This window comes from Columba livia, chromosome 11 (genome assembly GCF_036013475.1).
Source record: "Columba livia isolate bColLiv1 breed racing homer chromosome 11, bColLiv1.pat.W.v2, whole genome shotgun sequence".
Lineage (NCBI taxonomy): Eukaryota > Metazoa > Chordata > Aves > Columbiformes > Columbidae > Columba > Columba livia.
The window spans coordinates 17966056-17982262 of record NC_088612.1 but is presented as its reverse complement, the minus strand read 5'-3'; the positions used below and the strand labels follow the sequence as shown (position 1 = coordinate 17982262).

General features: G+C 56.9%; 1 protein-coding gene across 9 annotated transcripts in view; it reads right to left on the bottom strand.

Annotated features, from left to right (window-relative positions):
* Positions 1-16207, bottom strand: part of LINGO1 (leucine rich repeat and Ig domain containing 1) — a 142455-nt gene that overhangs the window by 5676 nt on the left and 120572 nt on the right. Inside the window, exon 1 of one of the 9 annotated variants that reach the window (XM_065076215.1) lies at positions 10312-10729. The exons of 7 other annotated variants lie outside the window; for them this stretch is intronic. In XM_065076215.1, the coding sequence (XP_064932287.1) occupies positions 10312-10317 (6 nt within the window). In that variant the 5' untranslated portion in view covers positions 10318-10729. Of the gene's footprint in view, positions 1-3149; positions 3319-10311; positions 10730-16207 lie in introns of those variants that run through there. One more of the 9 variants, XM_065076218.1, reaches the window with a different exon arrangement.

The window sequence follows — 16207 nt, the reverse complement described above, 5'->3', positions numbered from 1 at the left end:
ATGCTTTCGAGAGCATCGAACGACAACAGGCAATTTAGGATGAAGCAAGCCATATCCCCAGGGGCGCTCAGCAGGGCTGGGGGAGCACGTCCCCCTATCCCATTTGTCCCTGCAGGAGCCGACCTTGCCGCGGTGCCAGAGGGCACGCAGCAGTGAGCTGATCCCTGCGGCACCAGGCACCCTGGGTGGATCTGGGTACGGGTGTGGGTCAACCACAGGCTCACCCCATCTCTGATCTGCCAGCCTTGCACAAAGCTGCCGAGACACAGCTCTTGGAGTCCGTGCTCTCGTCTCCTCTAAGCTGCTCCAGCTAAATCAAATTTTATTGAACTTGACTACATTTTAGAGATAAAGACTCCAGGTTTACAAATAAATATTTAACAACCTTTCCTGCTGCCGTAAGAGTTGCTTACCCAGACCCCAGGCTCTGCACTAAGTGTTCCTGTAGCTATCTGCAAAGCAGCAAAACAAAGGGAGAAGCTTTAATGTGCCAAACACGTTCCTGCCCATTTCCTCCTCTCTCCATCTTTCCCCCTGTGTCCAGTGCACATTTGTGAGCTCTTTTGCTTTGTCTCTCCCTCTCCTCCTCTTTTCCCACCCAGTCCCTGGAGCAGCTGGTGCCCAGGGATGCTCCGGGATGGGAGGGAGCAGGGGCAGGGCACGAGCACCAAGCACCGCTCCCCTCAGCCATGTGAAGGCACGACTCGGCAGCCGGCAGCTTCTGCTCAGCCTGCCGAAGGATCCGCTTTCAGCTGCTGCGAGGCGGGAGCCTGGAATAGGTGTGCCACAACCTGATCTGCTCTGGCAGCTGCTCTGAGGCTGTAAAAGAGCCCGAAGAAGTATTTGAGATGCAAAGCCCCTTCCGGCGCTGACACCGCCGGGCTGGCACCAGGCACCCGCAGCAGCCGGCCTGCGGGACTGCCCCGCAAAGGCATTTCCTCATGGCAATGAGCATTCCCACCCAAAATGCGGTGCCCCCAGTGCCACAGGGGATAACACCAGGGAAGCACCAAGCCAAAAGGCAAGAAGAGCAGAAAAAAGGGGAGGGGGATGCACAGGGGAGAAGAAGAGGTCTGAAGCGGGCTGAGGGGCCAGGACGCTGGGAGGGAGGCTTTGGCCCAGGCGCTCCCTGGTTTAGCTCTGGGCTGCAGATCTGCTTGACCTCATGCAGGGACAGGTATCTATGGCAGGGGGACAACTGGCAATGGCCCAGAGCCAGCCTGGAGAGTGGTTTTCAGCCTCAGCAGGCAGGTTATTGGAGCAGGGTATGGGAAGGAGATCCCGGTCGTCTCTGCAAGATGCTGAAGCTCAGAGCAGTTTTTGCTGAGGCTGTTTCTTGCTGCGATCACATCTGTGCAAGAGCTGCTCACCTTCCTAACACCTTTGCTCCTTTGTTTTTAACATCTCTTCTCTCTCTTTGGCTGCACATGCTTCAGCGCCCCATCAGCAAAGAAAACATCCTGACAAGTGATCAATAAGTAATTGCAAAGGCAGCTGTGGATGCCAGGGGTGTAAAGCCCTGAGCTAGCAAGAGATAAATGAGCAGCGTGAGGGTGCAGCGCACCGTGGAGCTCAGGCTGGGAGCCAGCCACGCTCCCCTACCCATCGATGGAGGTGGCCGGGCCGCGGGTTGGCCACCGCAGCCACCGCCGGGTGGTGGTTCAACACTTCCCTGCCAGGCAAGCCGGGAGGAGGCTGATTTTTTTCTGCTTTTGAGACAAAGAGCAGGGGAGCTGTGTTTGCTGGGGGAATATCTCCCAAGGGCTGGCCCTGGGACTCCAGCACCAGAGACATTTTGGCTTCAGTATAGCATGAGGGTCTCTCTATGTGGTTTTTTTTCCTTCCCCGCCTGTAGCTGCAAAAGGAGGACGGAAAAAAAACCCAGACTGTTCTTAGGGCAATGGAAACATTTGCACTGTAGAGGTGAAAGAAAGGTTGTCCAGTGAGTGTCTTCTGGGAGAGCCGCCAGGGTCACGATGGCATTGCAAAGGCAGCCCCTGCGCTCTGCCTCGCCGTGCCCGTGCCCAGCAAGGTGCCACGGGACGCAGCCGTCCCCGAGGCAGCGCCTGCAAAGGCTGTTTGGGGACAGCAGGGCACCAGCAGCTGCCAGAGCCCGGGCCCCCGTGCCGCTCCTGCTCATGCAGGGACAAGATTTCTTCTCCCAGCACAGCACAGCCTTCTCCAGTTTTTTCCTGGGAATGGTCTCGAGTGGCTCCCAAACACCTTCTGTGCTCGCCTGAGCTCCCCAGGAGCCCTCTGAGCACCCGGCACCGGCAAGGGTCCCGCCTAGGGCCCTACCCCGGCACCAGCAATAGATTTGGGGCTGGAGGATGGGGACAGCCCAGGCAGCTCGTCCGTCCTGCCCAGCGGCTGGAGCGGCTCCGCATGCTGTCACGACACTGCTGAACCAGCCGGAGCGCAGCTGTACGGGGCCTGTGCTAAGCCCTGCGTTTCTGTCAGGGGCAGGACACCACCTGATGTAGTGTAAAAGTGCCTGATACACAGACACCCCGCTGCCAGAGCACATTTCCTCCAGATCAGGAGCAGATGGCATTGCTGTATGAGCTAGCCTTGCTGCTTGGTCTGGTGGCTTCCAGCTCCCCCAGACCCAGGCACCAGCTCCTGGCAAACCCAATGCCCAAAACACCCCTGGGGGCAGCCACAAAGGGCCTGGCAGGGGGGGCTGCTGGCACCAAAGACAAGCTGCTCCCTCCCCAGCACTCCCTGCCTGGAGACATCCTGTCCCTTCCAGCCACCAGCCTCTGCCAAAAAGTGTCCCATGGGCCACCAGCAGAGATGGAGAACCACCCTGGTACCTACTGCCCTCCTGGCTCAGTGGGAAACCAAACACCAAACCAGCCCGACACCTTGGCCCCATGAGCAACCTCACTCCGTGGGGCCATAAGGGGACATCACCAAGGTTTTGGGACATGACCCCCTTCTAACGTCCACCGCCCAAGCTGCTGTGTCCCCAATGCGTCCTTGCTGCTGCCTGAAGGTGCAAACCCGGATCCGAGTCCCAAACACCGCACAGCCGCAGCAAGCGGGGACCAGCGAGCGCGTCCCAAGGCTGCGGTGCTACCGAGCGATGCTGCTGCCAGAGACCGGGGACGTTCCTCAGGTTTAATTTAAGCTGCAATTGTACTTACAGCACCACGTCTGTTCCCATGCCACAGCCCTAAAATACAGCCAGTCCAGGATACTTAGAAAAGTACAAGGGCTGCTCCAGAGCACCGTCTTTCCTTGGAAACATTTGGAATAATAGCAGGAAGACTTGAGAGGACATAAACGCGGCAGCTTCGCTGACTCCAGGGAAACCTGCTGATTTACCTCCCTTTAGGACAGGCTCTGGTATTTTTATACTGCTGCCTAAAATAAGCAGCCTCAGAAGCCTTTTGGGAGAGGCCGACTGCAGCCAGCCCAGCGAAGATGGTTCTGTGATAACCCACTGGCAGGACAAGCTGCACAGGGCAACGCGCATGGGCAGAGCTGTCCCTGCCCCGTCTCACACGGTGACACGGGGGCCAAGTGGGGCGGTGGGGTCAGGCAGGGGCACAGCCATGAGAGACGAAAGCCCTGGACCTCTCCATTCACCTCCTTTCCCAAGTCCATCCTGTAAACGAGATATCTCTCTCCTCCTCCCAGTTCTTATTAAGTTTCATTCACACAATAACAAATATAGTGCCACAGGAATTTCCAAAAAGACAGAAGTAGAGAAAAAAGGAAGCCAAAGAAAGCATGAGCGATGGCAAACATGGAGAGAAGATTTCTCTTCCTAGTCTGGCTTTCTCTGTGCTGCTTTTACGTATATAATTCTTTTTTCTTTCCCCCTTTCTCGCTTGTTTGATTTCTGCATTATTTATGGCTTGTCTTCAGGGCCTGTATTTGCTGTTATTGTTTCATTCAACAATAAAATAGATTAGATAAAAACAAACTGTGCTGAGCCATGGCTGAGCCTGCCTGTCCTGCAGTCAGCGTAGACAAGGGACCAACACCTCACCAGCCTTTCCCAGCCCAAATCCAAATCTAAATCGGGCAGGGACATGGCCTGGCCAGGATTTGGGCTCTGGGTGCTGCCAGCCCCACTGGTATGTGTCTTCTGCAGATATGGGGGCTGCAAAGAGAGCTCTTGGGGTCCTGGACTGCACCCAAACTTCAGCCCCTCCCTGAGCAACAAGGAAAAGGTGGGAAATGCTGGGTGAGAGGAGACAACGAAGCACTGGAAACTCTGATGTTTTTTAGGGCAATTTGATGAAATGCAACGCACTGATTTCACAAGCAAGAGTGCCCCAAGCTGAGCCAGCGCTGGCTGCGGGTGCTGTGCCCCAGCAAGTCCCAAGCCCAGGCACTTGGGAATGCGTGCCAGGAGGTGCAGCGCCGTCAGGCAGCGAAGCAGCTGGAGCAGGGGTGAAAAGCACCATGGGTCTAATGCCTGTGATTAGGGGTGTCAGCGGGTCGCAGCCTCAGCCGCACCATGGGGAGCCACACTGTTCCCCAGCCTTTTCTGTCTTCCAGCAGGCGATCGTGCCGAGTCCATGGGCACAGAGAAAAAGGAGGGACCCACCATGGGGATGGAGCGGCTCCCCACTGCCCTTGATGGAGGGCTGCTTTGGGGTGGTTTTGTTATGTTTTGCTTGAGCTGAAAGAGATACTTTCTACCCCTTCCTCCCTCTCCCCAGTGATGTTGATAATAATACAGAGCCTGCACTCTAGGCTGTATGTGAGAACAAAAGTAATCACGGGGAAATACAGCGCATAGAAATTAAATCGGAAATGCAAGGCCAGGGTTTCCATTTCGGTTCGGCTTCTGTATCGTTTCCCATTGAAAAGGATAAACAGGCTGAGCACAAATCAGTTTAATGGCAGCCCCTAATGGCAGCGCAATTCCATGTTTCCCAGAGCAAATCGTGGCTCCAGCCCAAAGCGGCAGCGCGATGCGCAGCACGGCAGCTCTGTGGGATGGCCACGGCAGGGGACGGCCCAGCTGAGCACTGGGGGGCACTGGGGCCCCCACAGGACTTGCTCTCTTCGACAGCAGCACAGAAATAACCTGCTTCACAGGGGCTGGTGTCCCTTGCAGGGTTTGGGGATGCCAGTGCACCCTTGCCTGCCAGATTCCCAGCAGAAAAGGGGTACGTGCAAAGACTGGGAACGTGCAAAGCTGTGCCAGGATGCTCCCCCAGTATGGGCCAGGCAAGGAGGCTTTCACACCGCTCAACACTATGGCCCTAATTCCTTTCCTTTGTCTGGCTCCTGCAGTGCATGGTCATTTAAAGCACAGCTACAGCTGCCATTTAGTTTTGCTGCCTAATCCTCATCGCTGTGCCTTGCTCCGTGATACAACACATGAGCCACTTGCCAGTGGAGCTGGGACAGAAGCAAGCCACCAGGCCAGTGTGCTCCTATAACGCCCCTCCCTGCCTTCTCAGGCTCACATTTTGGGTTAAACCAAATCAATCTGGTTCTCTCTGACTGCCTCCAGTCCAAAGTGGGGGTGGGGAAAGGCTGGGTTCAGGTATGGGAGGGAGAGGTTCATCCACATGCCTGTGCGGAGCGAAAAGCCTCTAAGAGTGCTCAGATTTTGCTTGCCACCCCCAGGTTGCCTTCGAGGTCTAAATCAGTTGTTTCCCATTTCACACTCGACGTCTCAAATCCAAACAAAGAGCTGAAAGAATAGATCACGTCAAAATATTTCTGCTTCTCCCTCCTACGAGAATTCCCCATCAGAGACCAATCCAATTAAGGTGCTGGTTATGAAATTAACCATAATTACAAGAGTGATATTTAATGTTTTGCATTCTGAGGAAAAAACGGAACGGAAATGACAAAAAAAGTAGAAATTGTGGGTCCTACTGAGATAACCAAGAGCAATGTGGGGCGGCGGCAGGGAAGGGCCTGCCAGGGGAGCAAGGGCTTGCAGGGTGGCAGGGGCTGGGTGGCACCAGGGGCGCCCACACAGGGTCCCCACAGCAGCAAGAGCAGGGGCTGGGTGCTCCTGGGCACCCTCTCAGAGAGCAGTGGCCAGCCTGCCCCCAAAGCAGGGGATCAGCCCAGCCTGATGGCTCCCAGAAGGTATTTTGCCATTTGAGCATCAGTCGGATGGTGTTGGGCCACAGGAACCGCATCCTGGGAGGCAAAGCCCAGTCCTCACCCTGTCCCCACCCGCTGTGGGGACCCACTGGCTCATCCACAGGACTGTCCCCAGCTCAGGACGCTGACCTCAGCCCTGAGACAAGAGACATGATGTGGGGGGGCTACTTCTGGTGTTTCTCCCTTTCCCAAGCCAGGCCCGTCCTCAGAAATGCCTCTCCCTCTCAGTATCACACATACCCTGACACTGTCTCAAAGGCTGCGGATTCAAGCAGCCACCAAAACCGGCTGTTAGTAAGAGACGTCCCCAGCCAGGGTCACAGGGAGCTGGGACACGTGGCAAATCATGGAAACCTCTTTTCCTGCAGCCATTCCCCACCACAAGCTCCAATTTTACTCCCCCAGATGGAGAGAGAGAGGAGGGAAAAAATTGACTTGGAAGAAAATTGAGGCCATGGCCTTTGGTTGCATTCTCCCTTTATTTTTCTTGGGTTGTTTGATTTGAGTTAAGCACTTGTAGCTCTCTCCTCTCTTATCCCCTCCCTCCCCACTACCTAACAAGCTCCTCTGGATCTTTCCCTGCCAAAAGCCATTTCTGCTCATGCTAGGATAACCATTCTCTCTTCGCTTCCAGGGCTTAACAGAGAAGGGAGAAGAGCTGCCGACTCTGTGCATTGTGCAAACGTCCCCGCTTGCTGAGCTGTGCCCCCTCTCACCAGCTCCGAACCACTGCCACAAGTGGCTGATGCTGAGCATAAAGGTTGAGCACAGGGACACGGAGCTCACATTGGCCTGTACCATGGGAAGAGAGTCAATACGAGCCAGCAGCGCTGCTAATGTCCACCCCAGCACCAGCGCTGCCTGAGCAAAGTCCCCAAAGAACCGCAAACCAAAGGGGTGGGCTAAGGTGACACGGAAAAGCGTCTCTCCCACTGTTTCCACGTCTGAAGCTTCTCAAACATTTGGTTGAGTCGCATTTTCCACCAGGACATTCACAGAGATGTGGCCATTGCAAACATGCCGTCTGCTGCCTCGAGGAGACGGGTCCAACCCCCAGTACCAAGACAGGTGTCACCCTGGGGCTGTCACAGCAGCCCTCACCCAACAGCCATCCAGCACACCCGGGCCTGTCACTGCCCAGTGACAACCACATACACGAGGCAACACCTGATGGGGTGTATCCTCATCAAACCACAACAGGTTCAGCTGTGCTTTATAATTCAGCAACCGTAATAACACTGTAATTACACTATAATTGTGGCGTTATTATAAAGTGATTTATCAACCCCTGAAATTAAACCTCAAGTTACAGGATTTTATACTTGTTACATACATCAAGCCGTATAAACTTCAGCATCATTACAGTGACTGTATTAAGTAGAAAAGTAAAGGAATAATAAGTCATTCAGTCATGCTGTTAACCTTCCAGTGATATGAAACAGTGGTAATTAGAGGTATCACAGAGTAATTACGTTATAGGTGTAGAGTAACTGCAGCACAGTACGGTATTATAGAAGTATAACCATTCGTTTTGTAATCAATCCCTCCACAAAAAGGCCTGGAAGACCTGTCTCTTTGCCAGGTCCTGTAAACTAAGCTCCACTATCTCCTCCAGCCGCTTCCTGCCCTTCCCAGGGGAGGCTCAGTAAAGCCGGGGCTGCCTGAGCACCCGGTGCAGGAGAAGCCCCTCCTGCTGTCTGGTAAGCCCAGCGGCGTCCCTGTGCTGCTGGCCCCGGGGAGCAGTTGTCCACAGTGCTGAGGGGGGAGCGCAATGGCCTGGCTACCGAAAAACTGCCCCAGTGTCTGTGGGAAGACATCGGAGGCTTTAGCCCAGGGACACATTTCTCTCTTGGCCTTGCTCACTAGCCTTGCCAGGCTAAGAGCTTCAGAGACCACTTGTACTCCATGGTATTAAGCTACTGAGCCAATGTGGTCCAAGAAGGAGCCAGAAGCAGCAGGTGAGAAGGCACGGCCAGCCCAGACATCTCCATGCTGCAGGAGCGGGCGGACAGCTGAGCAGGGCTTTGTGCACCGAGAGAACCAGGACGCCCCTCAGTTCCGTGGGACCTGGGATGGGCCAGGGACATTACTGTCCACTTGCACTTGCTAAAGGTCCAGGAGAGGGACAAGGTGTGCACTTGAAATTGTGGGAGCAGACACGGAGGAAATGGGTCAAACAAAGGTTTGGGCTGCAGTGCCGGCACGGGGCTGGGATAGCTGCCTTTTGGGGTGGGGCTGGGCTGGGCAGCGCAGGGAGCCCATAAGGCCCCTGCACCCCCGTGCTGGGGGCTGGCTACGGGCACAGCCATCCCGCGGCTCCACAGCCGTCTCCGGCAAGCGTGAAGGTCAGGTCAGGGCTGCTGCAGGCGGCAGAGCGGGGAGGAGCGGGTTAAGACTGGCAGGAGGGCTGGGATGGGGATGTGGAAGGGATATCATTTCAGAGCCGGGCTGTGCTCTGGTGGGTGGTGCAGAGGAAGGGGAGATGGAGGGAGAAGGAGCAGATCTGTGGAGCGAGGCTGCTCCTGGGGATGCTTGAATTGCTCTGCCCCACACTCACTCCGTGAGCTGAGACCTCAGAGAACAGCATGGGCTGGGGATGTGTGCAGGGTTGTCATACGGGTCCCCTGTTGCAGGCCAGCAGGCAGAGTCAGTTGCCGGAAAGGGCATTTGCTGGGGAAGGACCGTGGATGGCGACTGCTTGGGCGGTAGCTGGGCTAGTGACAGGCAGAGAGAGGCAGCAGAGCCTCAGCTTCACTAACCAGCGAGCACTCACAGCAAGGAGATCTGATCCCACGGGTGCCCACACTCGTGCTTACCTGCTGTCCCTCCCTCCTAGTGCAAATCACTTTCACGGCAACAACACCCCCATTTCTTTCCAGAGGCGGCACCTCCAGCACCTGAAGCAAATCGTGCCTCTGCCCTCCACCCAGGGCTATTTATATATCCAAGGCGTAAGGTGAAAAATCCGATAACCTACACACAGTATCACAAAGCAACAAGCAACGGCACTGCCCGAGAGGGCTCCCAAATCTCCGGCATCCTTGTAATCCTGGCTGCCCTATGAAACCCCTTCAGCATTAACCCCTTTTTTTTTTTTTTGCCAGACACAAGCCAAGAGCTGAGGAGTCCATACTGACAGCCTGACCCTCCCTGGCATCTCCAGGTCTCCAGGCGTGGGGCTGAGCCCAGGCAGGGGGACCCTTCAGTGCCCCGGGAGCTCTGCTGGAGCCTGAGGGATCATCCCATCCAGCAGTAACTGCCCAAAGCCCCAGCTCACCTACCTCCAGGCTGGGGGGCTGGTAATGGAGAGGTAACCCCCACCCTAAAAAATTACCCCACATTGTTCCTGCCTCCACAGCCCAGTCACCCAGGGCTGGTAAGCTCTCCCTGCCTGTATTTAACCCTTCGTGTCTCTGCCTTGGGGATAGGCAGAGGGCTGATTCCTCCTCTTTAATTAACCCTTGCTGGCTGGGGAGCTGGGCACAGCCCGCGTGAGGGCTGATCCCCCTGCTCCCCAACAAGCCCTGGCAGGTAGCGCTGTCCCGGCCATACCCTACCTGAATATGTAATCTGCTCCAGGCCAGCTAACTCATCTGCTTAACTATGGGGGGAGCAGGAGGGCTCCCACATCAGGATGCAGCTCTGCACTCACCTCAGCACCACCAAGCCCCAGCCTTTCGCTGGGCAAGTCAGCCTTGAGTGGCCGGGACTCCAGCTCCACACCCCGGCCCCACCTGCCTGCAAGCTGGGCTGGGTAGGGGCTGCGAGGATGGGCAAGGAGAGGCACTAGGGTGCTGGGAGAGAGAAATAAGCAGCAGGAAGACAGCCAGGCAGAGCAAGGCGTTGGAGGTGGTGGGATATGCACAGCAGGGACTGGGGCACAATTTCCCCCCGACCGTGAGCAGCCCCATCAGCCCCTCTGTCCCTTCCTTTCCCGCCCAGCGGTGTCCGCACTGCTCGCCGCGACCCAGACCCGCACCCCGGGGCGCGGTGCAAACCCAGCAGCGGCGGCACCCGCGGCACGCACCCAAACACGCACCCCCTGTGCCCTCCCCGGTGCACGCACGAAGTTCCCAGCACGGCGCCCGCAAGCTCCGGCGCGGCTCCGGCCCGAGGGCAGCAGCGCGGCTCCGGCTCGGAGGGACGGACCCCCCCAGCTCTCCCGCAACGCCGGTCCCGCCAGCCCAGGTCCCCCCGCTCCAGCATCCTCGTCCTGCTTACCTGCATCTCATTCTCGCCGGCGATCTCCTTCGGTCAGAAATGGCATCTCCCCCGGCCCCCACCCCCTCCGCCAAAACCTCCACCTGCAGTAACGCAGCTCCCCCTCTCCGCAGCGGCAGCACGAGAGGCGGCGGCGCTCCCCGCTCCCAGCCGCCCCGCCAGCCCCGAGCCCGGGGCCGCTCCGGGGCCGCCCTAGGGACGCGCGGTGACCGGCTGCCTCCCCTCCGCGCCCGCCGGGCAGCCGGCGGCGGCAGCGGCGCTGCGGGGCGGCGGTGGCGGCATCGCCCCACCGGGAGGGCTGGCACGGCCCGGGCTCCGCACGCCCGCTGCCGCCGGCCGGGTCTGCCGCGGCGGGGCCGGGCTGGGAGCAGCCGCCGCGCCGGCCCCCGCCTCCCCTCCGGGAGGAGCCGCCGGCGGGCGCGGGGCGGTGCGCGGAGCGGGGCCGGGAGCGGCAGCGGCAGCCGCGGCCAGTCCCCTCCTCCCGCCGCCTCCCCCGCTCCAGCGCGGCGAGGGGAGGCGAGAGCCGGGGGGCGGGGGGTGCGGGCCGGGTCTGCGGGGCGGGAGCAGCCCCGGTCCCCCGCGGGCAGCGCAGCAGGGAGAAGCGGTGCTTTACGGGGAAGGACCGCTGTCTCCCTCGCACGGACAAGGGCGCTGTGGCACGGACAGAGCGAGCGGCTGTCCCCGCGAACCGGCGGCAGACCGGAGCGGAGGCCAGTTGTTGGCTGCTCACCACCGGCAGCCCTTGCACAGAGGGGGCACCGACAGTCCCCCCTCTTCCAGCCCTGGTGCAGCCCCGTTGCTCGCAGAGGATGAACTAGAGGAGTGCTGCCGGTCACCCTTGCTACAGAGCCCAGCCCTGCCCGAGCCTGCTGAGGGAAGATGCCGGGCTACCCTGGAGATTTCAGGGTCCTCTGTCCTATGGCAGCTACCTCTACCAAGCATTTTCCTCCTCTTTTTTCACTGCCCACCAGAATCCCCGCACATGAGAGGAAAAGGGCGACAAGGGGAGGAGAGGACACCTCTGAGGGCTGCTCTGGGATCTGGTGATCCCAAAGGCCTCCTCAGAGGCTCATGCTGAGGTGATGGCATCTCATTCAAGTCTAAGTATATGACTTCCCGTGTGCTCCCCACAGCTTCACCCCCTTCTGTAATGGGCACCGATTTACTGAGCAGCATTAGCAGATTTGCCCAACGTTGGCTCCTCCAGCAGAGGCTGATTTCTCTGGCAGTAATGGACACAAACTTTGCTTCTAATGTGCACTTTCCCCTCCTGCTTCCTCTCAGCAAGTCTCTCCTGGGGCCCTTCCTGTTCTGTCCTGCTTCCATCCAGCTGTCCGCACATCGTGACCGGCTGTGGGCCAAAGCAGACTCAAGGCAGCTGCACCAGGGCCCTCTGCATTGGCAGGAGATGGGCTGGGAGGCTCTGCGGGAGTCTCTTCACTGGGTTCCATGAGCCTTCCCTTGGATGGCTCTTTCAGCCTGTGGGAGGTTTTGAGGAAGACAACGGCTTGGCCTTCCATCACCAGCCATTTAACCAAGCCCAGGGGTGGGGATTCCCATGCAGAACATCCCTCCAGGCAGGTCTCCCTTCCTCCCTCCTGCAAGGGCGGAGCTGCGTGCTCGCCCAAGGCCTCTCTGGTGCAATAGCATCCCACAGCTGGCAGTGGGGCTGGCAGGCAGTGTGCCAGAGCTGGGCCAAATGCCCGTGGGTGCCTTCCACGGAGCGTGGGAGCCCAGCACCTGTCCCAAACTCATGTCCCTGCGGTGGGCTACAATGTGAGCCCCCCCTCTTTGCAGGGTCCCCGGAGCCTGCAGCCAAGCTTGTTATCCTCCTGCTTGGCACACGCAAGCTTCTGAAAGGAACAGTAATAAACAAAGGGTAGGCATGAGGAGCTTGCCAGCTGAGGGCTGAATCACTCCAGCTCCCTGCTCAGCACTCCTGCCCACTCGTGCTGCCACCTCTCCTCCCGTGGGCGCAGACCGCAGCATGCCTGGGAGGGTGGGTGTCCCTCAGGCGTGCAGCCTTGCGTGGGCTTGGGAAAAGGATCCTCGTGGCAAGAAACACGGGGGGCTGAGAGCACCTGTGTGCACTCACACATGCTCTGCTCCTGCCTTCAAGGAAATTCAGCCCGGCCTCTCTCAGTGGTCCTCAGACCTTTACTCAGCACAGATCGATGCCTCTTATTATTATGGCTACTTCAGCGATGCCATCAATGTTAATAGCACTTCACAAACACAGACAAAGCCGGCAATCTGAATGCAGCCAGAAGAAACAAACAGAGGACAAAAGACAGGCTAAGAGCTCGGAATGCCATTTTCAATGCTTCCCTCCATAGTTAAAGCCCCACTAAAGTGCAGGACACTGTATATTCAATAATAACACTCCAGCATAATTCCTGGCATTGTCTGGTGTGAGAGGGGGAAATTTCACCTCAGCCCTTCCACCAGGATACAACAAATACACCACACAAGCCGTGCTGGTAGCTGTGTGAGAGCGATGCTATACGCTGCCTGGAAGCAGGGGGCCTTCCAAGACCGTCTTTCCCACCTCGACTCCCAGAGCCGTCCCCGCCCAGGCAGAGGACGAGGGACTTGACGTGCAGAAGCAGAAATGAGCTTTTAGGCTAAGATGGCATCCAGGCACACCTCTCTGACAGAAAGGTCCTGTGCAAAACCTGTCTTTTCTGGAACCTCTGTATTTGATTTCTGACTAGGGCAAGCGGAGGGAGCGGCGCAGCAGGAGAGGCAAGGGCAGCATGGTGCACCAGGTGCGGTGGAGCTGAGCCCTGGTTTGCTCTGTCAGCTATGATGGTGTGTTTTGGCCAGCGTCAAGGCAATGGGGAGGATGGAGAGTGCAGTGAAAAGAAAGTATCACTTAATAACCACTCTTCTGTCTGGGCCTAGTAGCACTAAGACCCTTATCCATAGCAACGGAGTTTATGAGGAGTTGTTACACGTAATCTCCCCATGATCTGCTACACCCCTCAAGGAGCAGCGCTGGCATTTGTGCTTTTCCCTTCCTCCAAATGCGGAGAGGTAACTCTCACCCCACTTCATGGGCAACACTTCCTTACTTCAAGAGTCCCAAGGGTGCCTCAGCAGCAATAAACCCCCTTGATCTCTGCAGCAGGAACTGCACTGGCCTCTGACCTGAAGCCTCAAAGGCTTCCATGTTCTAGCATTTACTGATCTGTCATCCTAAGTTCTGTGCTGGAAGACTCTTAGCATCCTTCTTGCCCCAGAATGTTGCTGTCGTGCAGCTCTGGTTCAACTCCTGGAACCGGAGAGAGCGATGGGGACGGCGAGGCCAAGGTGCTTTTCCTCAGGGACCAGTGAGCAGCACAGCTCACCCCCCCAGCACCAGATCTACCAGGGACTGTCAGGTTGTCCCTAGCTCTTCACAGGCCACTGCTCTTCAGCATCTTGCCACCACAGCCTAACAACCACCACAAGGGCTGAGACATCCTGCATGCAGACAGTAATGGAGCCCACCCAAGCTTGACATGAAGGTCCTGCTTGAAGAGGAACAGCAATGCAGGTCAGAGGACACAAGTTTTTAATGTTCCCTGGGAGAAAGGCATTAATGGGACATTAGGAAAAAGAACAGGATACTTGGGTGCTACCATTCCTGGCAAGGGGTTGCTTTTGTAGAGGGACATTCAGAGTTAAGGTAAGGGTGAGGTGACTGTTATGGTCCCCAAGACAGTGTGGCACAGGTGACAGAGTGCTGGGGACAACCATAAGTACACACTCAAACCCCACTGGAAGTACTGCCCTCTCCTGTCCCCACTAACAGCCTGTCTCTATTAGCAGCTGCCAGCTTTGCAGTAGACATGTTTTTTTTCCCTTTCTCATCACCTTTACTGGCCTCTCCCAGGCTGTGGAGACCAACTCCAGCTTTTGTGGGAGGCCACAGGGACCCATTCAACTGGGTTAACCTCTGGTTAACTCCAGCATGGAGTGACTCAAAACAAAGGGCATCCCAGTCCTCCAGGTGTGACTATCCTGTCCTAACCTCCATGTAGCCTCAGAGGACACCGCAGAGAGCAGCTCTACTCGCAAGCCCTCGTTGAGCATTTTCCTCTCTAAAACCTGCAGGGAGCAGCAAGAACATTTGGGTGTCCATCTGCAGGGGCTCATCCCTCAGACAGATGCTCCAGCTCTTTGCCACTGCCATCCGCAGATGATAACGGGCTGTGGCAGATGGTTCCCTTCTGTTGGCAGGAGGCAGGAGATTATCCCTGCTCTGAGCTCCCTCCTGAAGAGGTGGCACCTGCACCCTGCACAAGGGACCAAGCCTCCCGTCTGGGCAGTGGGGAGCAGACCTCAGCCTCAGCCGAGCTAGCTGGGACATGCTCTGATGTTCCCCAGCAGCATCTCTCTTGGTTTCGGCGCACGTGTCCAGGAATCCCACAAAAGGTTCAGAAAAGGGCTGAGCTGACAGCATGGAGATGGATTTTAATTACTCCCATTATTATTATAGTTCCTTTTCTCTCAGATTTTCACACTTTTGTCGTAACAAGCTGAGCTGAGAAAATACATGCAAATGCCAGGCTGAGATAAGATGTACCACACCTTGAAGTACTGCCAGCATCAGTTCTGGGAACACCAGATCGGCTCTCTGCCCCTCCAGCCTGCTCCCTTCTTCAGCAAGGGGGGTTGTGTGCCCGCTCTGCCCTGTGCACCGGAGAGGAGGGTGCCCTGCACCTCCCCTGGGCTCGGCTGGTAACCAGCTCCTTCATCCTGCCCAGTACTAACCAGTCCCTGGAGAAGATTTGCCTTGCACGACGCAGGCGCACAGACCTGCCCTGCCCACCGCGGGGCCGCAGCTCTGCGGGCAGCAGGACCCGCTCCTGAGGATGGCTGAGAGCACCTGCCCCTGGGGATGCAGTCCGGGGAGAAACGTGCTCTCAGATCACGCGTGCTTTCCTCCTCGGAGGTGGTGACATTTCAGGGAGTGTGTGGGGGAGTGGGATGAAGGGGCAACGTAGAATATTCCTGCTCTCCCATCCCCACGGCCATCTGGATGTGTACTGGTGCCTCCTCACAGCAGGCTGAGTCAGTCCAGTGGCTTCTCATTACCAGCTGGAGGGAGTCCAAATTCTGCATCGTACGCCTGCTCCTGAGTGAAATTGAAGATCGTTATCAAGTATTATCATAACGGTTTCTCTCTGTAGTGTCTTGTACTGCTCCTTGCCCTGGTCAGCAGATTAGTTTGTAGCAGAAGGAGGCAATGTACCAAAAATCCTTTGACCACCAGCTCCCCATTTGGGACAGCTACATCAGGAGCCACACAATGTCACTGTTGGCATGGGCTTGGGCTGTGCTGACCATTGAGGGTGATGTCACTGCTGTCCCCAGGCGCAGCCTCACTCGCTGGGAGGCTGTAGCCCCTAAGGCAGCAGACACACAGTCAAGGTCCATCTCCAGGCAACTCCGCTCAACTGGAGCAAGATGAGAGGTAGGAGGTGCCATGCTCATGCCCTACCCATCTCATATCACGACATTACCTCCATGATGCTCCAGAGAACAGGTATGAAGAAAGAACAAAGCCAGGGAACTGCCGCCACCCCATCCTGTTTGAGCTCAGGGTGCAGAAATTAGGCCTTGCTATGAAATGCTCAGCCACGGGGAGAGGCCACGTGTCCTGATGTGAGCCTGACTCAAGTGCCTGATAGCTTGGCTGCTCTGTCAAGCAGCCCAAACACGCTGCATGAAGGGCTGCAGGAAAAGGTTCCATTAAATTCTTAAGCCCATTGACACATATACAGAAGGTATTAATAATATCAAGCATCTCAGTGTCTATTGTAGCCCACATCCAGGAGATGAAAGATAATTTCTGGGACAAGGAAGTTATGACAGTGACAGCTTTTTAACAGCTTGGCGTAAGAATAGG